At 31.5% G+C, this 10,203-nt stretch overlaps 1 protein-coding gene across 5 annotated transcripts in view; it reads right to left on the bottom strand.

Annotated features, from left to right (window-relative positions):
- Positions 1-10,203, bottom strand: part of LOC107716056 (centrosomal protein of 170 kDa protein B-like) — a 36,681-nt gene that overhangs the window by 13,827 nt on the left and 12,651 nt on the right. For all 5 annotated transcript variants that reach the window (XR_001637161.1, XM_016522379.1, XM_016522376.1 and 2 more), the window contains exons 5-8: positions 9,492-9,550; positions 8,559-8,697; positions 2,199-2,309; positions 787-1,254 (exon numbers count right to left, since the gene is read on the bottom strand). Coding sequence is in view for 4 of the 5 variants with exons in the window: in XM_016522379.1 (XP_016377865.1) it covers positions 787-1,254; positions 2,199-2,309; positions 8,559-8,697; positions 9,492-9,550 (777 nt within the window). In the remaining variant the exon portion in view is untranslated. The remainder of the gene's footprint in view (positions 1-786; positions 1,255-2,198; positions 2,310-8,558; positions 8,698-9,491; positions 9,551-10,203) is intronic.

Here is a 10,203-nt window from a genome sequence, read left to right as displayed (position 1 = left end):
ATTTATTATCAGTGCTGGAAACTGTTGAGCTGCTTAATATTTTTTGTGAACCTATGATTTTTTTTCAGGATTCTTTGATGAATAAAAAGTTCAAAAGAAGAGCATTTATTTAAAATAGAAATCTTTTCTAACAATATACACTACCGTTCAAAAGTTTGGGGTCAGTAAATTTTTCTTTCTTTTTTTTTTTGAAAGAAATTAAAACTTTTATTCAGTTAAATTGTTAAGAAGTGATAGCAAAGATTTATATTTTGAATATTGAATAAATGCTGTTCTTTTAAACTTTTTATTCATCAAAGAATCCTGAAAAAGTATCGCAGTTTCAAAAAAATATATATATTTGTCAGCACAAATGTTGATAATTCTATTAATAAATCAGCATATTAGAATGATTTCTGAAGGATCATGTGACACTTTATACTGGAGTAATGATGCTGGAAATTCAGCTTTGCATCACAGAAATAAATTATATTTTAAAGGATATTAAAATAGAAACCATTAACATTTTGCAAGTTTTCTGTATTTTTGATCAAATAAATGCATCCTTGATGAGCATCAGAGACTTCTTTAAAAAATTTACAAGTCTTACTGATCCCAAACTTTTGACCGGTAGTGTATCTACACAAAAGCTGCATTTTGAAAGAAAAGCGTCTTCAAAAAGCTACATTTCCGGAGTGCACAGAAGGCCAAAACACAGAGGGAAAAAGCTGCATTTTCAGATTTATCCGTATTATTTCTCAGATAGCCTCTCCAACTATTCAAAACTGATTTTCTGTTGTCTTTTACCTTTGAAGGTCTTGTTCAAGAGCTCGTCTGACCCAGACTGCTCGTCTAGACTCCTCCTCATAGTAGCGTCACTCTGAACCAACCAATCAGCGACTTTGTTCTCCACCGACATCACCTCCGTGAGTCTGGCTATCGACTCCTTGCTGGGGTTCCTGCGCTGGCGGATGGAGAGCTTGCTGACGTGGTCCTTGATCTTCATCTTTCCAGGGGTTTGGTCGTCAAACTCGATGGTGAAGGAGGCGTGACCCTGAGCCACCGGAGGAGTGGCAGGGGGTTTGTGGTCCGTGTCTTTTGTGGGAATCTCCTGGACTTCCTGGGAAGCAGTTTTGGGCTTTGAATGGATCTCCTTTGTGGGGATCTCAAAGTAACTTGGTTCCTTGCGGTAAGAGTAACCGGGTTTGCCCTGGCCATCCTGAAGCTCATCTGGAGAAACGCCGAGATCACGTTTGGAACCATCCTTGTGGTTTTCTGTGAGAAGACATCAGCGGTAATGATTGTTAACCCTTGTGCGACCTTTTGGACATTATTGTCCTTTTCAGTTTTGCTTTTTTGATAATTTTGCCTGCGTTATTGCCAACTAGGGATGTAACGATTCACTCAACTCACGATTCGATTCACGGTTTTGATTTCACGATTCGATTTTCGCGATTATTTTTTTTTTTACAAAATGAGATTTAAGAAATTATAAATTAAATGTGTCCTTTTATTATTGCTTGGACAAAATGCAATAAGTAACACAAATAAAAGAAATCTCTTCATATAAACAAACTAAGGCTTTGTCTGTGCTCTTTCCATTTAAAATTAGAGGCAACCACTGCATTTTAATCATGATCCAAACAAAGATGCTGCCTACATGCAACACGAGCAGCTTTTAATCTAAATGAGATTGTATGATTTCGAAATGAATCGTCACATATATGAATCGATTTTCAACCGGCTCGCGGTTAATCGTTACATCCCTAATTATAAGTGCAAACATCAGTCTAAAGAGTGTTTAACAATATCTGGATAATAAAAGCATTGACATCTAGCCTAGATATTTATGCTAAACCGAAGCTGACTCCTGTTTGTGCTTAACAACGAAACGAAACACTAAACTAAGACTTCAAAACCACTGACGTGGAACAAAAGTTTCTATGGTCACCCGTTAATCTGAAGAAGACTCTGAGACGTACTTAAGACTGGAGGGAAAATACAATGACCTTCTCATTGGACTAAGACGGCCGCTAATCCATCACGAGGCTGAAGTCTTGACGTGTTTTAAAGCTCACGCCAGCGAGGAGTTTAGTACTGAATTCCTCAGGATCGCCCAACACAACAGGATTTTTCTGTTCTCAGCTCACACCAGCAGTTGCATTCCTATCCACACATTTAATACACTTTAAAAAGCATCTGGAAACTCATTTCCAGACCTGTATGATGTTCATGAAGGCTCGGATCACAGCGCTGAGCTTTATCTTCATCAGCCTCTCCCCACCAGGACGGCTGACCGTACAGAGGAGTGGGTCTGGACACAGACGGATCTGACATGAGATGAGGGAAAAGAAGAGTTTGATGAAACCAACAACTTCTGCTATTAATGCTGATCAAATCCCAGAAGACACTTTCCATTAATAATAGTACAAATAATGACACTATTTCTAAAATAAATAAATAAATATTATTATTATTAAAAATAATAATTAAATTTTTTTTAAATGTAATGCTAAATAAACAAAAATAAAAAAAATAAATCAATAAAAATTAACTGGTGAGATTAGTTATTTTAGAAATAAAGAAATTAAAAATAAACAACAATTAAAAGAAAAACTAGAGAAAAGAATCAATTAAAAATCAATGTAATACTAGATAAATAAAAATAAATAATAAATAAATAAAAAAATCATGAAAATGAATGAAAATCATTAACCTGATTTGACTTCTTTAAAAAAAAAAATATATATAAAAAAATAAATGTAATATTAGATGAATAAAATTATAATTTTTTATAATTATTAGTAAAATATATTAATAAAAATCATAAAATAAATAAAAATACTAAAAATAAATTAGATGAATAAAACTTGCAAAATAAATAAAAATCATAAAAATAAATTAATGAAATTAACTGGTGAGATTACTTATTTTAGAAATAAAGAAGATTAAAAATAAATAAATTCCAATTAAAAGAAAAACTAAACAAAAAAAAATAAATGAAAAATCAATGTAATACTAGATAAATGAAAATCAAACAAATAAATAAAAATCATAAAAATGAATGAAAATAATTAACCTGACATTATATTAAAAAAACTATAAAAAATAAATTACAATTCCAATAAAAAAAATATACAAAATAATAAAAATATAAAAATAAATAAATGTAATATTAGATGAATACAATTATAATTATTAGTTAATTAATAAAAATCTAAATAAATAAAACTGCTAAAAATAAATGATCAGATGAATAAAACTCACAAAATAAATACAAATCATAAAAATAAATTAATGAAATGAACTAGTGACATTACTCATTTTAGAAAAAGAAGTCAACAAATTACTATTCAAATAAAAATACAAAAACTATACAAAATAATACATTAAAAATCATTTAATTAAAATCATTTAATCATTCAATTACATTAATAAAAAAAAAATCATAAAAATAAAATGAACCAGTGACATTTCTTTAGAAAAATACAAAAAATAAAAATGTAAAAATATATACAAAACAAATCAATTAAATACTAGATAAAAAAAAAAAAAACTATAAAAAATCAAATAATTAAATAATTACAAACTTCAGTGCCGGCGAGCACAACAGCTTAATTTAAAACCAAATGAAATGTTAGGCAAAACTCTCATGCACATTATGCTTGTCTGGCCTGAAGCCCCTAGAAAAGCAACAGTAATTTAGCAAATAGCAGACTGGCAGCGGCGCTACAATCTAAACTGGCAGCCGCTGGTTTAATCTACAGCTACTGTCTGTCAGAGATAACCAGTCACGCGGGTTAAAGCAAGCCGCAGCACGGACACTGTTGCCACGACGACAGTGTTTAATATCAACAGAGAGAACGATGGAACAAGTTATTATGTTGCACCCTTGTGTCATTCGTGTGTCATTTAACACCACAGACACAAACAGCAATCACTACAGAAGGGTCAAAGACAACCGCGTGCAACAGTTTCTGACTCCAGTGTAAAGAAACTTTAGCATTAAAACGGAGTACAGAAGTAGGAAAAAAGCACTAAAGCATGATTCAATCCCATGAGTCAGTTGGGCAGGACCAGAAACCAGAGGAAGTTCAGGACAGAAATTTCTCATGAAGTCATTCTGAAGTTTTGAGGTTTTACTGTTAGCTTTCACAAAACATTTTTTAAAAACATGTTTATCTACTTCGCCTGGGATTTCCAAAATTTTGTCAGCTGAAATAATACCCCTGAGATCTTACGTTAACCTATTAAATGAATGAAATTAACCGGTACTACTTATTTTAGAAATAAAGAAAAAAAAAAACGTTGCCACGACGACAGTGTTTAATATCAACAGAGAGAACGATGGAACAAGTTATTATGTTGCACCCTTGTGTCATTCGTGTGTCATTTAACACCACAGACACAAACAGCAATCACTACAGAAGGGTCAAAGACAACCGCGTGCAACAGTTTCTGACTCCAGTGTAAAGAAACTTTAGCATTAAAACGGAGTACAGAAGTAGGAAAAAAGCACTAAAGCATGATTCAATCCCATGAGTCAGTTGGGCAGGACCAGAAACCAGAGGAAGTTCAGGACAGAAATTTCTCATGAAGTCATTCTGAAGTTTTGAGGTTTTACTGTTAGCTTTCACAAAACATTTTTTAAAAACATGTTTATCTACTTCGCCTGGGATTTCCAAAATTTTGTCAGCTGAAATAATACCCCTGAGATCTTACGTTAACCTATTAAATGAATGAAATTAACCGGTACTACTTATTTTAGAAATAAAGAAAAAAAAAAACAGAATAAATAAAAATTCTAATATAAAAAAAACAGAAAAAAAAAACATACAAAACAAATTAAAAATCAATTTAATAATAATGAACACAAATTATAAAACAAATAAATTTTTATTGATACAAATAAATAAAAATCCAAAACTCATGCATTTTAAAGCTTTATAAAATGTATTGTTTTTTTGTGTGTATATGTATATATACACACACATACACACACACACACACACACACACACACACACACATATATAACACTTAAGAATTACAAAAAAAACCTAAATATTTTACCAAATTTGAAATGAAAACCGAAAATATAACAATAATGTGTAATTCAAAATATTATCTAAAATATTAACTAAAATAACACTGCTACTCACTTGATGTAAAAAAAAAAAAAAAAACTACAACTGAAATATAATTTTTTTTTTAAAAATTAATTAAAACTATACAGACATATAGAAAAACAAAAACTACTAATAATTACATAATAATTAAATAAAATATACAAATATAAAATAACTAAAAATTAAAAAAAATCTCAAAATATTATTAATAACACTGCAAAATATCTAAAATAGCACTGCTATTCACTTGAAGTACCAAAACAACTAAAACTGAAATAAAAAATAAAAAAAAATTATTAAAACTATATAGACATGGAAAAACAAAAACTACTAAAAATTACATTAAAAAAATTAAAAAATACAAATATAAAATAACTCAAAATATTATTAAGAACAACACTGCAAAATAACTAAAATAACACCGCTATTCACTTGAAGTACCAAAACAACTAAAACTGAAATAAAAATTAATTAAATTAATTAAAACTATATAGACATAGAAAAACAAAAACTACTACAAATTACATAAAAAAATACAAATATAAAATAACTCAATTTAAAAGTATCTCAAAATATTATTAATAACAACACTGCAAAATAACTAAAATAACACTGCAACTCATGAACAACCTTTAGTTCCCTTGTGAACAACAGTTTGGAAAATTCACATCATCTACAAACACATTCAGAATCTGTTTTCACTGGATGATTCAGGCCTTCCAGTTCATCCAACCGTGAAACACCTCATTTTCCCATGAGCAACATTATCCCTCTTTAAGAGCACTAAACAAATGTTCACTGACGGTTTGGGTTTGTAGAGGTTTGATCACATAGCTAGCCCTCAGTATGAGCACTAGTAATGGTGCTGATTGACTTCGCAAGCTCTTGTGCGCATGAAGACACACGCGAAGTAGGGCTGTCAAAAAAAAATTCGAATTTCGAATATTCGTCGAATTTAAAATAAAAATCCACATTTTAGGTGTGCGTTAAGGAGGCAGTCTCATCAGTGGCGCACGAGATGCGATGACGATGCAAGTGTCACTGCATTATAATGTGTTTGTTAGCCTATCCAGTTGAAGCCACTAGATGCGGCGCTGCTGCGTTGTTAATTACAAATATTGCAGAAAAAGAGAACATCAATGCGGAGAAGATCTTGTTTTAATACATACATGATGCTGTTTTGTTTATAGTCGTTTAAGCAACTTAACTAATTATAATTGGTTTATAAACATTATTTTAAACACTATGCACTTTTTTCCACAGATAGTCATGTTATCTTATGCTTTGAATAAACGTGCATTAGTAATATTTTGCTCGATGCTCCCTCTGCGATTAAAATTTTTCCTTTCTCTTTGGAGTGTTACAAGCTCTTGGTGCATAAAGAAGATCTGTAAAGTTGCAAAGACTAAAGTCTCAAATCCAAAGAGATATTCTTTATAAAATTTCAGAGTCAATCACGCCTACCTAAAACGGCTCGTTCTAACACGCCCCCACCCGAAAGAATCAGTTCATTGAAACGAACTGTCCGAAAGAATCGGTTCATTGAAACGAACTGTCCGAAATAATCAGTTCATTGAAACGAACTGTCCGTAAGAATCAGTTCATTGAAACGAACTGTCCGTAAGAATCAATTAATTGAAACGAACTGTCCGAAAGAATCAATTAATTGAAACGACCTGTCCGAAAGAATCGGTTCATTGAAACGAACTGTCCGAAAGAATCGGTTCATTGAAACGAACTGTCCGAAATAATCAGTTCATTGAAACGAACTGTCCGTAAGAATCAGTTCATTGAAACGAACTGTCCGTAAGAATCAATTAATTGAAACGAACTGTCCGAAAGAATCAATTAATTGAAACGACCTGTCCGAAAGAATCAGTTAATTAAAACGAACTGTCCGAAAGAATCAATTAATTGAAACGAACAGTCCGAAAGTATCAGTTCATTGAAACGAACAGTCCGAAAGAATCAGTTCATTGAAACGAACAGTCCGAAAGAATCAGTTCGCGGAAAAGAATCGTATTTCCCCGTTTGCCCGAGGCTCTGGATTACAGGTATTAATATTATAAATAATGTTCAGTTTCTCACACAGACGGATCGTTCCGCTTCATAAGATCTCAATATATCGTCAGGAGCCACGGGGATTCATTTTGTGTTCCTTGATATGTTTTTTTTATCATCAGTCATTTAAATGCCAGCAATATTCAAACTAGACCTGCACTTCCTGAAAGAAACAACAGCGCTTGTAAGGTAATTCGGCAACTATGCAAATATTACACAGATATCATCAATGTTGGCCAGACTTTGCGTGCTGAACATTTTATCAATGAAAAACTTTAATTTCTGAAGTATAAAGTTTGCACAAACCGAAGACTGAAATTATCTATAACACAAACTCTGAATAGTGTTTCACATTGAATTAATTGCAGAAATTTGTGCACGAGACAAAATATGAGGAGTTTGCTTTGCAATAATAAAATATTACATTTAATCTGTGGCTTAAAGTCAGGTAAGGTCAGCATGGCATGGTCTTGTGGAAGTAATGCCAAGAACTAGCTAACAATTAAACTTTTTCTAAAAGAAATAGGTGATAAATTCAAGGGTTGCACGCCTTGTTTCTGAAGTCAACATGAAACAACTTTCATAACCAATTTTTTTTTTACTTATGTAACGTGACATTTCCAAATAAAACAGGTTATTCAATAACGAAAAAAGCAGAACTTAATTTTGTCCAATAGAGTTTTTGAATGGTGAAAAGTGTCTATTTTACAGATTGTTGAAGTCGTTTCAGAAGTGGAGAAAGTTATTAAATTATGATGAAAAACATGTTCCCGGTCAAAAATGACCAGCTTACAAAAAATTGCTTATAAATTTCTTGCCATGCAATATTACAGAGATTTTGTTAACATTTGTTTGTTTTATTAAATAAATAAAATAAATAGATTACAATAAAAATACAATACAATAAAATGTTAAATTTTCTTTAAATCTTTAAGTAATGCATTATAATAATATAAGTCGATTAATTATTACCACCAAATATTGCATTCAATCATTTTATCAACTTGTTTTCTTTCAATTAGTAGTGCTGTTCAATTAGTTTTCTTTCAAAATTCATTTCGTTTTTGAGTGAACATTGCCAAAATTATCCACAAATAATACTTTTTTACTCAAAAACTGAGATGCATGATCAGATCAGCTCAATCGGTTCCAAAAAGAAATACAAAACCTGCGTGAACTCAAAGAAAACAAGCCGATAAAAAGATTGAATCCAAGATTTGGTGAGGATATAATATAATGAGAAATTTTTTAAATTCCGGATATTTTTGACTGGGAACACCAAATTAGGTAAAGGATTTTCAGTCCAGCACAAGAGTTAAAAAAGTGAAGACGGTTCATTTTGATTTCATGTTGACTGGAGTGTTTCATAAATACAGGAGCTTCATGTCACCTGTGTTGATTTTCCGCTCGCTTTTGTCTGATTTGACACCTAAAGCGTCTGAGTTTCGCCGTCTCTCATCTGTCTGAATGCGTTTCTTGGTTTCCGGCGTCTCTTGACCCAGCTGAAGTTGACTGGTGTATTTTTCATGCTGAATTCAGAATAAAATATACATTTATATAATCTCTCAACACACATACACACAACTACTGTATCACAAATGCAAAAAAAACAACAACAACCAATGCATCAATAATCAACTCAAACAATTTAGATTATTCTGAGTTATTTACAACTTCATGTCTATAAACGCAAGTATAAATACAAATGCATTTCATCTACCTAAAAAAAGTAACGTTAATTTCAAAATATTATTTTAGACAATTTAATAACAACAACAACGATAATACCAGTAATTGTAATAATAATAATATTATAATACATATTTAACATGAAACATTTTAGTTTAATAATAATAATAATAAAAATAAACTGACATTTTAATATTATTATTATTATTAACTAGTATAAATATAATTTATACATTAATTTAGACAATTTAATAATTCTAACAATATTATTAAATAAATGTAATAATACTACTAATAATAAATTAATTGTCTATATTATTATTATTACTATTATTACACTAGAGAGGAAATAAATATTTTTACTGAAAAAAAATCATGCTTTGACAAAAAGTACTTTGACAAAAATACAAGCAGCACATTTCTGCTTTTGGTAACATTTTACGATAAGGTTAACATCAGTATCAACTATATTAGTTATAACTATATTACAACTTTTGATTTTAATATTTGACGGGTCTGAGCTAACAGGAAATAATATTTTATTAACTAACGATAACAAACAGCATAAATAAGCCAGAATATTCCTATGAACACGCAGGAATACAGAGATGATATAAATAAGAGTCAAATCTACCTTGAGGGCTTCCTCTGGCACTTTGTGCTGGCTTCTCTCCAGGATGTATATGTGTGAATGTGTGAACGGTCAAGAACAAACACACAAACTATCCCTTAATGATCAGAGAGAGAAAACAACAGCAGGACAAAACCTCAAGATCAACGACGAGTCGCAGTCAAATCGCTTGCAGCATCGTTTCTATCGAGCTGAGCACAACACTGTCCCGAAGCACACTTCTAGGCAAATCTGTCTCATAAATAGTTTTCGACCGATATATCGCCAAAGCCGATATATCGGCCGATATATGTCATTTTTCAAATATCAGCATCGGCCGATATATGTCATTTTTCAAATATCGGCATCGGCCTATATATGTCATTTTTCAAATATCGGCATCGGCCGATATATCACCAAGGTCGATATATCGGCCGATATATGTCATTTTTCAAATATAGGCATCGGCCGATATATGTCATTTTTCAAATATCGGCATCGGCCGATAAGTTTTTCTGTTTGGCAGATGCATTCGAGGCGGGACTTTTATTTTGATGGCGCACCGGACTTTTATTTGACGCACACAGTGCTCACATTCTCCCTCTTGTTCGTTGTCGTCGTTCAGTTCTTTCTAATACGGATAGAAGTCTATCTAATAATCAGATAGAACTGTTAAACAAAGGAATTAAATGTATACAAAAAGTATTATAACGATTGCTTTCTCATTTGCCGTCAG

The sequence above is a fragment of the Sinocyclocheilus rhinocerous genome, unplaced genomic scaffold (assembly GCF_001515625.1).
Source record: "Sinocyclocheilus rhinocerous isolate Xijiao unplaced genomic scaffold, SAMN03320098_v1.1 scaffold1862, whole genome shotgun sequence".
Classification (NCBI taxonomy): Eukaryota; Metazoa; Chordata; class Actinopteri; order Cypriniformes; family Cyprinidae; genus Sinocyclocheilus; species Sinocyclocheilus rhinocerous.
The sequence above is the reverse complement of the archived record's forward strand: the minus strand, read 5'-3'. Positions and strand labels throughout refer to the sequence as shown.